The 17,709-nt window shown below is 47.5% G+C and overlaps 1 protein-coding gene across 1 annotated transcript in view; it reads right to left on the reverse strand.

Moving 5' to 3' along the window:
* Positions 1–11,924: 11,924 nt before the first annotated feature.
* KCNH1 (potassium voltage-gated channel subfamily H member 1) overlaps positions 11,925–17,709 on the reverse strand; it is a 423,679-nt gene continuing 417,894 nt past the window's right edge. Inside the window, exon 11 of the mRNA XM_068233463.1 lies at positions 11,925–13,752. Within this exon, the coding sequence (XP_068089564.1) occupies positions 12,910–13,752 (843 nt within the window). The 3' untranslated portion in view covers positions 11,925–12,909. The remainder of the gene's footprint in view (positions 13,753–17,709) is intronic.

Here is a 17,709-nt window from a genome sequence, read left to right on the forward strand (position 1 = left end):
CCTGAAAGATAAGTCACCTCTGGCTGTATTATTATTATATTTGTACAAAATGGTGATCACCCACAAAGGACTGACAATCTTGAGTAAGTTACAGCTTGATAAAATGGGATGGGATGTATTTGTGTGTGAGGTCACCTATGGTGACAGACGCTGTCAGTTTAACACCCTAAATTTTAAAATACTGTATTTTCCGACGTATAAGACGACCCCCAACTTTTCCAGTTAAAATTTACATTTTGGGATATACTCGCCATCTAAGACTACTGTACCCCTCTTGGCTGTTGGGACATTTGTATTCTGTACTGTATGTACTGGTGTTATACTGTATAAGCAGGTACAGATACTGGTGCTGTACTCTATGTGGTACCCAGTATACAACAACCAGCCAATCACGGCAAGCGATGTACCTTACCGGCGATTGGCTGGTTGTTGTATGCAAAGCCTGCTTGGATTGGTCAGCTATCCCTGTCTCCAAGACTACTTGCACAGCACCGCCCTTGCTGCTTTCATACAGTTGCTGCATACGGCGGGGATGTGGACATTTTTGTGCTCCCCCCACCATATGCGGCTACCGCATATTCTCCAGTCCGGCTCGGAAGTTTCAGCACCCGCCCTACAAGACGACACCCGGCGTATAAGACGACCCTTGACTTTTGACAAGACTTTCCTGGGTTAAAAAGTGGTCTTATACACCAGAATATTCAGTAATCCACATAAAATTATTATCCATCGAAAGGTGCGTACATTTGCGCAGATACTGTAGCGTGCAGAGATCGGTAATCAATCGCCCCGGGTGACAGTTCAGGGTTATGGGCAATGCAAAAGATAGATGCTCCCTCAGTAGAGGGGGCCTACAGATAGTCCAGGGGCTTCCTGCATCCTCCTACACCCCATTGATCCAGGGCTGGGATCCTCTAAACGTATTTGACAAGAGCTTGCTGTATATATTTGTGCGCCTGCGCTTCCGTCCGTGTACGAGCGCCCGCACTGCACAAGCGCAAGGGTGGCCCCGGGGCCAGTTCTAGACTTTCTGCTGCCTGAAGCAAACTTTGGAGGGTTCTCCGCTGCGGCGCCCCCATCCCCTGAAATATGTACACCCCCCAGCATGTATACCTCACTGATGTCAATGATACTGATCGAGTGCAGTGATTGGCCCAATGATGGTGCTGTGGTCACGCCCATGACCATCAGCACCTGTTAGAAAAAGGAGCAGGGGCGGCTGTGATTGGCTGGTCTGGTGCCAGCACCCCCGCCTGATTGGTCACATGCCAAACCTTCCCCAAATGCTGCCCCCTAGATTTTGTGGCATGGTAAGCCCGCCCCTGGATGGCCCGTGCCTGTGTGGTAGCATGGAGAAGATCCTGTATGGCTTTTTCCTTCCATGCACAAGCGGCTTCCTTGAAGAAGAATAGGGTACTGGTGAGCAGCTGTGGGGTTAGGAGATGCGGAGAATCCTCTGGAGCATACATTGGCCTCCTGTGGCCGCGAAATGGTCCCAGCATCCAGCAGGTGTTCGGGAGGAGGATGTGGGAAAATTATGGAGAAAACAGAGGCTTCCCTCTACTGAGGTAAGTAAGTACGTACATTTTTCTCCTGGGGATGTCACCGGTTTGCTTTAAGAGGCCCTAGGCCTTGGGCAACTGCCTAGTTTGGCTCCAATGGAAACACCAGCCTTGTGTACTGTTGCATGCAGCACTCATTGCATGGATATTTCTCCTTGTTTAGAAGCCTTCAGCCAGATAAGCAGAAGTGCCCCATGCAATGGACACACCAGATAAATACCCTTTGGCATCCTCTTGGATTTTCTCAAGACTGCATCAGACGGTTCATAAATGTCTCCATCTCCCCAAAATGTACTCTATGGCAATGTTTACCTTATCTATAGCTCTGCTAGATGGACCTAAATCACACTGAGCTGGAAACCGATGCCAAGAGTGTGACAAACCAAAGACAAATCACCCCAGACAATGTGGTTCGCTTGTTCTGAGCCAACCTATTATTTATTATGTCTCTACCAAACTTGTTGGCTGTTCCAAAAATGTTGAATTACTCACTGGGCCGACCACAACAAAATCTGACATTAACACACCCAGGTGCCTCTTGAAGTTAATGCTGTTGCTGTGGCATTTTATGTGAGTGTGGGCTTCACTTATCTATTAGAGCTTCTCTAGGCTCTTCGACCCACTGGGTGGAAAACAGTCCTGTTTTCTGAAGCACTTAAAGAGAAGGCAGATCCAGCCTCTGTATGCAGATAACATTCTTTAAACACACCTCGGGTTCTCTTTAAAGGGTCCTTTTCCACTAGCAATCGCTAGCGTTTGTGCTGAACGCTAGCGATTGCGATTCAGCAAAAGTTGAAAATTACCCGGCGATTTCCCGACATTAGCGATCGAGATTTTGCTATGCTATGCACCGCATAGCAAAATCGCTCCGCGGCGCGATCGCGATTTAGTAAAAAACGGATCTCGGTAGTGGAAATGACCTACCGAGATTCCTATGTTAAAAAGCAAACCGTAGCGATTTGAAAATCACTAGCGGTTTGCGAAAAGTGCCCAAACAGCCCAAAAAAGGGAGAGACAGCTTGAGATACGGTTTCACTGCAGGCAAGTTCAAAGGGTCATTATTTCTGCTTTGTTATATAGCTTAAAATACAGAGTGTGGTTTCTAAACTGTAAATATGATAGAATTATGCAATGTTATGTTAAAACAAGCTATATATCTGAAAATAAAATAGGAGACTCGTTTCTTTGCTACTAATGATCTATTCATTATCATTTTTTGGGGGGGGGTTCAGGTTTGCCGAGCAAGTCGAGCGGTTGCCCAATGCAACAAATCTGGTAATCACCGTAAAAAAAAAATCTGCCCTTTACTCAATAGCTAGGCCACAATCGCATCATTACTAAGAAAAGACTCCTATTAAAAAAAAAAACCTGCATGAAATGGTTAATAAGAGTAAGAAAACGTTAGCATGTAACATTTGGAAGACTTGAATCGACTTTAACCACTTGAGGACCCACCCTTTACCCCCCCTTAAGGACCAGCGCTGTTTTAGCTGATCTGTGCTGGGTGGGCTCTGCAGCCCCCAGCACAGATCAGCGTGCAGGCAGAGCGACCAGATCGCCCCCCTTTTTTCCCCGACTAGGGGGATGATGTGCTGGGGGGGTCTGATCGCTCCTGCCTGCCGGGTGTTGCGGGGGGGGGCACCTCAAAGCCCCCCTCCGCAGCGAAATCCTCCCCCTCCCTCTCCTACCTGTCCCCCCTGGTGAACCGGGCTGCACAGGACGCTATCCGTCTTGTGCAGCCAGTGACAGGCTGTCTTCTGTCACATGGCGGCGATCCCCGGCCGCTGATTGGCCGGGGATCGCCGATCTGGCTTACGGCGCTGCTGCGCAGCAGCGCCGTACAATGTAAACAAAGCGGATTATTTCCGCTTGTGTTTACATTTAGCCTGCGAGCCGCCATCGGCGGCCCGCAGGCTATTCACGGAGCCCCCCGCCGTGAATTGACAGGAAGCAGCCGCTCGCACGAGCGGCTGCTTCCTGATTAATCAGCCTGCAGCTGGCGACGCAATACTGCGTCGCTGGTCCTGCAGCTGCCACTTTGCCGACGCACGGTATAAGCGTGCGGTCGGCAAGTGGTTAAAGACTGTCTGGCATCGGCTGCTGTCAAGATGAGAGTTTAAAGTCAATCATTTTCAGATTTGGGATCTTAAGTGACAGCAAAGCACGAGGGACGGCCTCCCACGCGTCAGTCGGGAATTCAAGTCCCGTTAGTTTTCCCTAGCCAAAATATACCCGGCTTAATAGTTCTCATTCTGTTAATTACCATTTTATCCAAATATTATAATAAAGCCTGAGGTGACCAATCTTTTATGGAATAAGGATTTGAATTCTGTTAACATCAGAAAATGCAGGCTGAACTTAAAGGGAAGGTTCAGGGTGAGGGGAAAAAAAAATCTAAATCAAAATCCACTTACCTGGGGCTTCTTTCAGCCCGTGGCAGGCAGGATGTACCCTCGTCGCCACTCCGCAGGCTCCTGGTGGTCTCCGGTGGCCGACCCGACCTGGCCGGGCTTCTTCTGCGCTCCAATCTGCGTTTCACGCGGGCGCGATGACGTCATTGGACGTCCTCTGGGCTGTACTGCGCAGGCTCAGAAATACTGAGCCTGCGCAGTACAGCCCGGAGGACGTCCGATGACGTCATCACGCCCGCGTGAAACGCAGATTGGAGCGCAGAAGAAGCCCGACCTGGCCGCCGGCCTGGTTGGGTCAGCCACCAGGAGCCTGCGGAGCGGCGCCGAGGGCACATCCTGCCTGCCACGGGCTGGAGGAAGCCCCAGGTAAGTGGATTTTGATTTTTTTTCCCCCTCACCCTGAACCTTCCCTTTAAAGCACACCTAAAGTGAGGAAACTAAGTTCAGGTTAAATACATACCTAAGCAAAGGGGTGGCCATATATACGCCATAGAGTCTTCCAGGTCCTCACTCCATCCAGTCAGGGGCGGTTCTTCCATGAAGCAACGTGAATCACATGCTTCAGAGTGGCAACAATTAGATGGTGGCTCCTTAAATATCCCCCTTCTCAAACCCACCATCTCCCCCTCTCTAGATGCGCAGCGCCGCTTCCCTCACCTGCTCTCAGTGTTCCAGCGATAGGATATTCATCCGCCCATCCAGCTTCCTGTATCCATGGCTACAGCGGTGCCTCATGTGACCTGTTACGTGCTGCTGGGTCACAGTAGTGTAGTCAGAGAGGAAGCAGGACTTCACATGTGGCTGGTGATCCCATCACTATTCTGCTGAGAGCGGGTGAGTGATGCGGCGCCGATGCAGCACATACCCGACATCCTGGGGATCAGATGCTGCCGGCCAGTAGGGAGGAGATGCTATGGGAGGAGGTGCAGCACATATCCGACATCCTGGGGATCAGATGCTGCGGGCCAGCAGGGAGGAGATGCTATGGGAGGAGGTGCAGCACGTACATGGCATCCTGGGGATCAGATGCTGTGGGCCAGCAGGAAGGAGATGCTATGGGAGGAGGTGCAGCACATACCCGGCATCCTGGGGATCAGATGCTGCGGGCCAGCAGGGAGGAGATGCTATGGGAGGAGGTGCAGCACATACCCGGCATCCTGGGGATCAGATGCTGCAGGCCAGCAGGGAGAAGATGCTATGGGAGGAGGTGCAGCACATACCTGGCATCCTGGGGATCAGATGCTGCGGGCCAGCAGGGAGGAGATGCTATGGGAGGAGGTGCAGCACATACCCGTCATCCTGGGGATCAGATGCTGTGGGCCAGCAGGGAGGAGATGCTATGGGAGGAGGTGCAGCACATACCCGGCATCCTGGGGATCAGATGCTGCGGGCTAGCAGGAAGGAGATGCTATTGGAGGAGGTGCAGCACATACCCGGCATCCTGGGGAGCAGATGCTGCAGGCCAGCAGGAAGGAGATGCTATGGGAGGAGGTGCAGCACATACCCGGCATCGTGAGGATCAGAAGCTGCAGGCCAGCAGGGAGGAGATGCTATGGGAGGAGGTGCAGCACATACCCGGCATCCTGAGGATGAGATGCTGCAGGCCAGCAGGGAGGAAATGCTATGGGAGGAGGTGCAGCACATACCCAGCATCCTGGGGATCAGATGCTGCAGGCCAGCAGGGAGGAGATGCTATGGGAGGAGGTGCAGCACATACCCGACATCCTGGGGATCAGACACTGCGGGCCAGCAGGGTGGAAATGCTATGGGAGGAGGTGCAGCACATACCCGGCATCCTGGGGATCAGATGCTGCGGGCCAGCAGGGAGGAGATGCTATGGGAGGAGGTGCAGCACATACCCGGCATCCTGGGGTTTAGATGCTGCGGGCCAGCAGGGAGGAGATGCTATGGAAGGAGATGCAGCACATACCCGGCATCCTGGGGATCAGATGCTGCGGGCCAGCAGGAAGGAGATGCTATGGGAGGAGGTGCAGCACATACCCGGCATCCTGGGGTTCAGATGCTGCGGGCCAGCAGGGAGGAGATGCTATGGGAGGAGGTGCAGCACATACCCGGCATCCTGAGGATCAGATGCTGCGGGCCAGCAGGGGGGAGATGCTATGGGAGGAGGTGCAGCACATACCCGGCATCCTGAGGATCAGATGCTGCAGGCCAGCAGGGAGGAGATGCTATGGGAGGAGGTGCAGCACATACCCGGCATCCTGGGGTTCAGATGCTGCGGGCCAGCAGGGGGGAGATGCTATGGGAGGAGGAGCAGCACATACCCGGCATCCTGGGGATCAGATGCTGCAGGCCAGCAGGGAGGAGATGCTATGGGAGGAGGTGCAGCACATACCCGGCATCCTGGGGATCAGAGGGCCAGCAGGGAGGAGATGCTATGGGAGGAGATGCAGCACATAACCAGCATCCTGTGGGCCAGCAGGGAGGAGCAGCATTTAGTCAATGGCAAAACAATCAACAAAAATTAAGGGCCTAGTACACCTATTTTTCAATTGTCCAAAATCACCAATTCTTTATTGCACATTACACTGAACACAATGTGCTCCTCTCATGGAGCTGCAAATACACAATCATTAAAATCGTATCTGCGCAGACACTTTTAAAATCAGGAGTTTCCCACTTCCCACTTTTCATACAGCCAAAACCAGACCATCTCAAAGGAGGCTGAATCGCATAAACCTCAAGTGGAGAGAGCACATGACAGAGGAACCTGCGAGCAAAACGCACACGCAAGTATATTGCCAACAAATGATTATTGAACGGCTATGTGATATAGGATTTGTGCAAACGGAACTGCTGATACACAGCGCTTTTGTGCTACCAAGCCGGCCAACAATATCATAGCTCCCAACTGTCCCTCTTTGGGAGCCCTGTCCCTCTGTCCTCCTCATTTGTCCCTCTTTCAAGACTTTGTCCCTCTTTCTACGTAATTATATATATTACTCTACCTAAAATGTGTTTGATTGACTCTAAACTTTATTCCCATCCTTTAAATTGATAATATTACCGTACTAATTTTAAAATGTTAAAATTAAGGAAAATGAACCAGGATAGAAAGGACCAGTGTGGTTTGAATTATAAAACAACATATTTCTCATGCAATCTTTTATCATATGCATGACTAGGGGAGTGCTGGGGGCATGGTTAGGGGTGTGGCTTAAGTGTCCCTCTTTATCATCTCAAAAAGTTGGGAGGTATGCAATATATGCTGCAGCCACCTTTGGCACTACACCCTGTTAGAGGGAGGCAGCTGCTGTATGCTTGGCACTGAGTGTGCGGCAGTGAGGGACTTGGACTTGCGTGCATGGAGCAAATAGGGCCCATCGCAGCCAGTATCCATGCACACAGGTCTATGTTATAGAAAAGTGGGAGGTGGGGAACTCCTGATTTTAAAAGTGTCTGCGCAGATACGATTTTAATGATTGTCTGTGTATTTGTAGCTCCATGAGAGGAGCACATTGTGTTCAATGTAATGTGCAATAAAGAATTGGTGATTTTGGACAATTGAAAAATAGGTGTACTAGGCCATTAAAGGGGAACTGAAGTAAGAGGTATACGGAGGCTGCCATATTTATTTCCTTTTAATCAAATACCAGTTGCCTGGCAGTCCTGCTGGTCTATTTCTCTGCAGTAGTATCTGAATAACACCAGAAACAAGCATGCAGCTAGTCTTGTCAGATCTGACTTTAAAGTCTGAAACACCTGATCGGTTGCATGCTTGTTCAGGGGCTAGGGCTAATAGTATTAGAGGCAGAGGATCAGCAGGGCTGCCAGGCAACTGGTATTGCTTAAAAGGAAATAAACATGGCAGCCTCCATATACCTCTCTCTTCAGTTCCCCTTTAATTTTTGTTTATTGTTTACCATATATATACGGCTTCAACAAATTAATTGGTCCAATAGAATAACTGTGACCTCTTTGTGCACAATGCAGCATGCTGCACCCACAACCCTCCAATTGTTACAGCATTTAGTCAATGCTTTCATGAAGCAGACAACCTGCAAGTCACGTCTGAGATTGGAAAATGAAAACACTTCTATATACCCATCACCCCCTCTTACTGCAACCAACAAAAGCCAATCGACACTCACTGCTCAGGTGACAATTATGTAAACTGCTTGTCTGAAGGTATGTATTGTCCCCGAGGCTCATACAAGCCAAACTTTCAGGCAGCAGTCGGAAAATTTCAGCGGAATACCAATTTCAGAAATGGCCTTACCGCAGCGGTAATCGGAAATCGATCTTGGAAATCTGTATTTTACCGAAACTCCGCATTACCGTAACTCGGAAATTTTAGCCCCATCACAGAGCTCGGAAGCATTGGACCACCCACAGGCTGCAGAATTTTCCATGGAAACGGAATACCACAGACATTTTAGACCAGTCACAAGACTCGGTAAAACTAGGTAGTATCCGAGTTTAATGATTGGTCTAAAATCTCTGTGGTATTCAGATTTCCGGAGTAAACTCTCTGTCTGGTCCAATACTACCAAGTATATCCAAATTTTGAGTGTTGTGATTGGCCTAAAATTGGAAATTTTAGGCCAATCACAGGGCTTGGAAATACTTGGTAGTATTGGACCAATCAGACAATATGGAGGTTTACCTTGTAAATCAGAATAGTACGGACATTTTAGACCCTTGACAAGACTTGGATACTATTGCACTGAAAGGGGCCTTTGGTTTACTTTAAAGTATACCTGAGATGACAAAAAGAAAACAAAAAATTATACATACCTGGGGCTTCCTCTGGGATCCTTCAGGCTAACTGGTCTCTCGCCATACTCCTTTGCCACCTAGATCCTCCGGTAGATGCCCCGGCAATGGGAGAATGACAGGCGCACACGGCCGGGCCGTACGGGCAAACTACTCCCCAATTGGCAGAGATAACAAGGCATCTACCAGAGGATCTAGGTGGGAGGAGGAGGATGGCGAGGGATGGATTAGCCTGAAAAGGGCTGGAGGAAGCCACAGGTATGTATAATTATTTTCTTTTTAGTAATCTCAGGTTTACTTTAACCACTTCACGCCCCAAGGCGGTTTTTACCCTAACGGACAAGAGCGATTTTCATCTTTCCGTGCTCATCCCTTTCATTTGCCAATAGCTTAAAGGGATACTGTAGGGGGGTCGGGGGAAAATGAGCTGAACTTACCCGGGGCTTCTAACGGCCCCCCGCAGACATCCTGTGCCCACGCAGCCGCTCACCGATGCTCCGGCCCCGCCTCCGGTTCACTTCTGGAATTTCTGTCTTTAAAGTCAGAAAACCACTGCGTCTGCGTTGCCGTGTCCTCGATCTCGCTGATGTCATCAAGAGCGCACAGCGCAGGCCCAGTATGGTCTGTGTCTGCACAGTACACTCCTGGTGACATCAGCGGGAGCGAGGACACGGCAACACAGGCACAGTGGTTTTCTGACTTTAAAGCCAGAAATTCCAGAAGTGAACCGGAGGCGGGGCCGGAGCATTGGGGAGTGGCTGCGCCAACACAGAATGTCTGCGGGGGACCATTAGAAGCCCCGGGTAACTTCAACTCATTTTCCCCCAACCCCCCTACAGTATCCCTTTAATCACTACTAATCACAATGAAATGATCTATAGCTTGTTTTTTTTACCACCAATTGGGCTTTTTGGGGTTGATATTTGTTTTCAGTAATTACTTTGTTTTCTATGCATTTTAAAGGGAAATACAAGGAAAAATGAAAAAATACACTATTTCTCCAATTTCATCCCCTATGGTTTTAATATAAACACTCCTACTGTACATAAAACCCACACATTTGATCTGCCTATTTGTCCTGGTTATCACAAGATTTTAATTATGTCCCTAGTACAAAGTATAGTGACAATATAGTATTTGGAAATAAAGGTGTATTTTTTTGGGGGGTGTTTTTTTCCCCACTATTTTCACATGCACGGGGATGCACGTGCACCCGCGGGAGCGTGCACGTGCGTGCGTATAGCGGCGGCGGCAGTGCTGTCTGACTTATAAAAACGTCCTGGAGCCATTAACCTCCCCGGCGTTCTATTGAGATCGCCAGGGCGGCTGCAGGGGTTTTTTTTCTTTATAAAAAAAAATCTATTTCATGCAGCCAACTGAAAGTTGGCTGCATGAAAGCCCACTAGAGGGCGCTCCTGTTGCATATTTCTGATCGCCTCCGGTGACCAGAAGTAACAAGAAGGGCCGCGATGCTTTTCTCGTCGCCATGGCGACGAGCGGAGTGACGTCATGGACGTCAGCCGACGTCCTGACGTCAGCCGCCTCCGATCCAGCCCTTAGCGCTGGCCGGAACTGATTGGTCCGGCTGCGCAGGGCTCAGGCGGCTGGGGGGACCCTCTTTCGCCGCAGAGCGGCGGCGATCAGGCAGCACACGCGGCTGGCAAAGTGACGGCTGCGTGTGCTGCTTTTTATTTGATAAAAATCGGCCCAGCAGGGCCTGAGCGGCAGCCTCCGGCAGTGATGGACGAGCTGAGCTCGTCCATACTGCTCAGGAGGTTAAGAGGCTCTAGCAGCATGTTTTTATAAGTCAGCATGTCATTAAGTGGTTAAGGTGACTCCAGGTTCTGGCAGAAATGGAACATGACCAATCATTGGAAGCATAGTCTACACTATCAGTTATGCCAAGCCTACTCGATCATGCACGGTGACATTGCCTATGGTTTTGAACATATATTTCTTGAACTGGAGTCTATGAGGCAGCATGCTGAGCTACTTGTAGTTGATGAAAGTCTAATCCAAGTTCTTGTTTCATTTCTCATTGTTTGCTAAAGGTCACCCGCCATACATATTAGATAAAGCTCAACTTCAACCAAAACATTATTTCACTTCCACAGACAGTAGAAGCTATTTGGAGCCCATTTTGGGTTGATACATTTAGGAACCTGATCATAAGAAAAGTTCTCACTTCCTGTCTCGGAAGGAAGTGGAGAAGAATTGTTCAACAGGGACAGAGAGACAATGAAAAGGTTTTATACTTTTGTTTTTCAATATCGAGGGGACAATGTGGAAACTTTATTGCTGTCCCTTACTTCCTCTCCTGTTGACACCATGGACTTACATAACACCCACATAACATTCCTTGGTGTCACCATCACAGAAAATGAGTAGAATCTTCTGCAATGAGGACACAGACTGCTTTTTTTGTTTTCCAATCTATCTAACGGTAAAATAAAAATGTCGATAGAATTAAGCTTCCATAATTAAAGTCCAACTCCACCTCTACAACAACTACATTTTCTACAAAAGGAGAAACTTGAAGGACAACTGTAACCCCCCCCCTCACCCCTCCAGGAAAAAATCACTTAAGAGGAGGGCAGCCTCTGGATCCCTTAGAACTTTCCTGGTCCTCTCTGCATCTCCTCGATTTACCACCAGACCCCATTCAAATTTCCCGTCGCAGGGTCTACTTGGAAGTACTTCTGAAGACGAGCGGTTCCATATTGAGCATGCACATATCTACGCTCGGGCATAGAGTACGGAGCAGCTCCTCTTCAGAAGAACTGGGGGACCGAGATACTTCCATAGCCTTCTGAGGAGACCTCAAAGACTTCTTCGACAGTAAAGTTGAATGCCACAACAGGCAGCCCTGCGGTGGAACGAGGGGACACAGAGAAGATCGGGAAGACTCTAAGGGATCCAGAGACTTTCCTTCTCTTAGGTGGGTATCTGACTTTTCCCGAGGGGTGATATAGGTATCCTTTAACGAAGTGTGCCAGGATATGTAAAATACAAGCGTCCCCCTACATCGTAATCAAATAACTTGCAGATGCATATTAAAAAAAAAATCATAGGGAAGCAAGATGGATAATGAATGGTGTTTACAAAGTGTGTTACCGTAATTCAGAACTCTATATTATCCCAGGCATCAGAGAGGTGGCTTTGGCCTTCAAATTGATCAATTCAAAATTGGTTTACAAGACCAAAGAGACAGGAAAACAAAGCAGAGAAGTGGACCATAAGGTATGAGATACTATTGCCTTACACATTGGAAGACTCATCATGGTACATGTAATAATCCATTCGCAACTAAAGAATCAATGATTTCAATGAAGGTTCAGGTAGTTCAATGGTTGTATTATTTGGGTTTACAAATCCATGTGTTATAGACAACGACATGAGCTCTGTGAATGGCATGTAGAAATTAATTATTGTTATAGGGAAATTTTTGTATCTCAATTGTAATTGATTGTTAGGTGACCACATGCTCTACAGTGGCTAATTATCATCTGCCGTTTTTCATTGCAAGTGATGTTGTCTGGCGTTATTCTTATGCTTTCCTTATCATTTTAAGACTATTAAAGCCAGAAATTTAATCTCTATATTGTGACATTCAGCAAATGGATTTGCAAGCTCGTTATAAAGGCAGCAGCTATGAAAGATGTCTTAGACAGTCCCACAAACTTGTCCACCCCTTGGTATGGACAAGAGTAAAAATAAGTTACATAAGGCATGCTCTTGGGAAGAAATATCATAAAAAGAAACTTCCCAATATTGTGATATAAAAGGTGCAACAGCCCCTCTTCTTCTTCTTCAGTCGTTGAAACCACCACGACTTTAATGGACTGAAGAAATTGCAACCACCATGTGCAGAATGGTAGGCTGAGTCTTCTCCGCTCTTCTGCTCCTGGATCGTAACGATATGCGTGAACTGAAGAATCTTTGAGATAGAAATCACATAGAAAATGATATTTCGTGAACACCACTTGGTCAACCAAATGGCTTCATAGCCTGCTTTCTTCTCAGATCGGAAACTATGTTTGGAGACAGTTCTTTATTTCCCAGGAACACGTTGATCATCTACAGCTTGATACCATCCCGAAACAAGCTCCCGATCAGAACACAAAGTTCTAAAGAGCTTGAAGACGTGTAGAAAGTGGGGCACACCTTCCTGTAGAATTTTAGATAGTTCTCTGACAGCCTTAGCTGGATCCAAATATATCCCTCTCTGACTCGGGAGACTGGGGCCGCGATATTTCAAAGATCTCTTGAGGCGACTGTGAGCATCTTCTTGAAGCTAATATCCTTAATATCTCGGCAAGCTGGTTTTCTAGATTGGCGATTTTTGAGTTCAAGGCTTTAATGTCTTCTTTAAGCTCATGCTTGACCTCTAACACTGTAGCCTGAAGAGTCTGTTCTGGAATGGGATAAAAAGTGTGTTTAACTTCTGTTTGTACAGGACTTCGATCCTGAGGGCTCCTAGTCTCCCCCACACTGTCTAAGCGTAAATCACTTTTTGTAATGCCACTGTCACATGAATCTGTCTTCTTTAAGGTGGCCTCCCCTGAGGGTTTAGTTCTGTCGGGCAATATTTCCATAGATTCTGCCTTAGCCACTTTGTTCCAATCCTCCCCTTTCCCACATGCATCTCTGAACCTGGCCCACCCCTTCCTTTTCACCAACTCCCCGGGCATCACTTTACCTACAGCCGGTTCGGACACTGGAGCATGCAGTTTGGCACGGTCTGACACTCCAGAGGTGGATGCCGCCTGGAATGATGTTGGCGTGGCAGGACTTTCTGTCACCGTGACCAGGCTGGCTTTTATAGTGTTCCGGGCAGAGTGTTCCACCAGTATGTTGCCCTTCTCAATGTCGTTGGGATCCCTTCCCCTCTCGGCTGCCAGGCGGGCTTCTTTCTGCTGACGGAACCTCTGAAAGAGTCGTCGGACAGGATGGTCGGGTGGGAGGATCAGTGGAGCTTCGTTCTTGCTCTTCATCCACTCTTCTTCCTCCCGTTTCACATCGCTGATCTTCCGGAACACTATCTGAAAGACAGAGAATATGTCAGCCTAAATGGAACATCAACTAATGGTCAGTGCTACTGATGGGGATATCCAAGATACCATAACAGATCCTGCCAACCTGGACTGAATTCATATAATATTGTCTAAGTGGTTAGGATCTATCACCCTAAACCACTTCGCAAATCGCATCCAGACCTTGTTTCCCACTTATGGACCAGAGCAGTTTTGACATTTTAGCTATGTCACTATTTAATTGCAATAACATTAATCCTACTTATGACACCTAAATTATGTTCCTGTCACAATTTATGGTGAAGATATTTGATTCTGAAATAATGCTACAGTGTGTATTTTTCACTATGAACTGAGAAAATAAAAGTATTATTAATGGTAATTCAATCTTATTGGCTCAGGGTCCATATATTGGCTTTCACCACTTAGTGCTGCAGCAGATAGTGCTTGAGGTTTTGCACAGGAGCAAGCCCAATCCTGCACAGCTGTGCTCCAGCTACACTACTTGTATCTACGTCCTCGTGGCTTTGATGAAGTCACATAAGACATAGATATACTGTAGTAGTGGAAAACGTGGTTAAAGTGCTTAATTGTAGAAGAGGGCTATGGAGGCTGAAATATTTATTTCCTTTTACGCAATACCAGTTGCCTGGCTATCCTGCTGATCCTCTGCCCCTAATACTTTAAGCCATAGCCCCAGAACAAATATGCAGCAGACCAGATGTTTCTGACATTATTGTCAGATCTGACAAGATTAGCTGCATGCTTGTTTCTGGTGTGATTCAGACACTACTACAGCCAAAGTGATCATCAGGACAGCCAGGTAACTGGTATTGTTCAACAACAATTAATATGGCAGCCTCCATATCCCTCTCACTTCAGTTGTCTTTTAACTGAACCATATTAGATTATATTTATCAGTTTGTGACTAAAGGTACCCTAACATCAGGCTGTTTTGTGGGCTGATAGACCTTCCAATTTGATAATTTTATCGAATTGGAGGTAAATCAGTGCCGCATGTCTGCCCAACCGATCCTTTGACCGATTTTGGGCCAAAATTGGTAGAAAGGATCGATCGGGCATGGTGGCAAATCTCGGTCATAAGTAAGGTGAACGGCAGTAATGGTGTTCGATATCCTGATGACTGATGTACCGGACGGACCCCTGAACCCTGACCGGTCTCCCCCAAGTGTGAAGTGTCTCCTGTGCAGTGATTTAAAATCTCACCTGCCTGCCGGGCGTGATTCCTGGTCTCCTCCGCCATCACTACCGTGTCCACCGCCACTGTGATAGCCAGTACCGCATGGGACCAGGCACATGTGTGATGTCAAACATGCCTCTGGTGCCATGTAGTACAGGCTATTGCAGTGATGGCGGAGGAGTTCAGGAATCGTACCAGGCGGACAGGTGAGATTTTAACCACTTCCTGTCCAGATGATATGAAAATAATCTTTGCACTTTCCTACCTACAAATGCTTAGATAACACGGTTTATTTAACTCTGACCTAATAACATCACTACAGAGTTCTAAAAGAATGACTGCAAACCCCTCTCCTCCTGGCAGGTAATTCAATTGCAGAGTTAATTAGTAAACAAGTGTAAAATACACATTCCAGGAGCAGACAGTAGCAGATTGCATACATTACTTAATTGTTACATCTAATACATTATCAAAACAAATGAACTAAAATAAACAGGAGAGATAGACAAGTGAAATGTATGGGTTTAATGTACAATAGAACTGTTTACCTTAAAGAGAAACTCCAACCTAGAATTGAACTTTATCCCAATCAGTAGCTGATACCCCCTTTTACATGAGAAATAGAATGCTTTTCACAAACAGACCATCAGGGGGCGCTGTATGACTAATTTTGTGCTGAAACCCCTCCCACAAGAAGCTCTGAGTACCGCGGTACTCTGGGCAAACTGCCACAATGTAACAATGTTCACAGACAGGAATTAGCTGTTTACAGCTGTCTCTAACAGCCAAAACAGCTAGGAGCAGCTACATAACCTGTCCACAGTAAAAATGTCACCATGTAATAAATGTCAGAATGTAAATCGGGGAGAGGAAAGATTTTACAATGAGCAAACACTGACTAAATCATTTATACATAATTATGGTAAAAATGAAGCACTTTCTTTACTACATTATTTTCACTGGAGTTCCTCTTTAAAGCTATAATATACGAAAGTGGATAAATTGTTTATTTTTTTCACTTTTTTCCTTTTAAAATGCATAGAAAATAAGGTAATTACTAGACAAATAACGGCCACAAAAAGCCTAATTTGTCCTGAAAAAAACAACCCAATATTTAGATCATTTAGTTGTGATAATTATTGATAAAGTTATAGCCAAAGTAAACAGAGCTGAGCTGAACTGTGAAATGACCAGGGTAGGGAATTGGTTAAGGAGCACGAGCACCAGAGGGGCATTTTTAGACTTGGGGCAGCCATGCAGGTGGTAGAGGCGGCAGACTTGGGGCAGCCATGCAGGTGGTAGAGGCGGCAGACTTGGGGCAGCCATGCAGGTGGTAGAGGCGGCAGACTTGGGGCAGCCATGCAGGTGGTAGAGGCGGCAGACTTGGGGCAGCCATGCAGGTGGTAGAGGCGGCAGACTTGGGGCAGCCATGCAGGTGGTAGAGGCGGCGGTGCTCGGCCGATTTCCGCTGTATGGGCAGGCAGCAAATTCCTCTGTGACCACAATTTACAAATATTTGCATACATGAGGGATTTATTTGCATCGCGTTGACCACCTCTTATTAAGGTGGACATGAACTCTTGCACAGGACAGAAGGAAAACAGAGAATGCACCCTGTATGTATTTAGAGAGGACGCGAGCAGAGCCGTGCAGACCAGACCAGCATCGTACTTAGTACCAAAAGGGTGGGAAGCGCATACACCAGGAGAAGGGTCCTAATTGGGATAGGACCCTCTTGATGTAAATGGCTTTGCTGATATACCGACGGCTGCATTTTTACGAGATAACGGTGATCCTTGATTTCATCCACTGAGAGTATCCCTCTGTTTTCTTTTGGTGTACTGAGTGTACACTACCAGGTCTGAGGATCTATAAGAGGGATCTCTGGGGGTAGTATGGATCTATCCTGTGCTTGGAGGCAATATTCATCAGTGCTGAGACATACCAGTTTACTATGGTTGATATATAATATGACCAAAGTAGGGATTAGATTGTGAGCCCCTCCGAGGGACAGTTAAGGTACCCATACAGTACGTCGATTTACCTCCGATATACAGCAGATTCGGTCACTGTGATCGAATCTGCTGTGACGCAAATGTAGACCGATCAACCAATTTCCATCTGAAATCGATCGATTCAGTCGATCTGTCCAGGTGGAAAATTTTGCTCGGTCGCCAGAGGGTCGTTGGCGCCATTCGATTCGGCGCCGACCGGCGCAGTAATAATATGACCTGTACGCCGGCGCCAGTCCTCGGGTCCGTGCTGTCCCTTTCTCCGGTTGGTCTTCTTCTCCATCTCCTCTTCACTTCCTGTCCAGTCCTGTGAGAAGAGGAAGTTCAAACAGTAGATCGCCCTCTACTGTTTGAACTTCCGCTCGGGACAGGAAGTGAAGAAAAGATGGCCAGCCGGAGAAAGGGACCTGCACCGGCGGACAGGTGATGTATTGCTGCTGGCCGGGGGATCCCAAATGGGGGAAGCGAGGCAGGCAGAGCAGAGGCAGCTCCACAGATTGTCGATTCAAAATCTGTGTGCAGTAATGGGCAGCCAATGGATCCCTCTCTGATCAGATTCGATCAGAGAGGGATCTATCTGTTGGTCGATCTGGTGGCAATCGACCAGTGTATGGCTGCCTTTAGTGACAAGACAATATACTCTCTACAGCACTGCGGAAGACGTCAGCCCTATATAAATACTTAATAATAATATTCTATTCTGTTTTATTTATAGGCTTCAGCTACCAGGAGCCCCTCTCCATGCCTGCAGAT

This window comes from Hyperolius riggenbachi, chromosome 4 (assembly GCF_040937935.1).
Source record: "Hyperolius riggenbachi isolate aHypRig1 chromosome 4, aHypRig1.pri, whole genome shotgun sequence".
NCBI lineage: Eukaryota > Metazoa > Chordata > Amphibia > Anura > Hyperoliidae > Hyperolius > Hyperolius riggenbachi.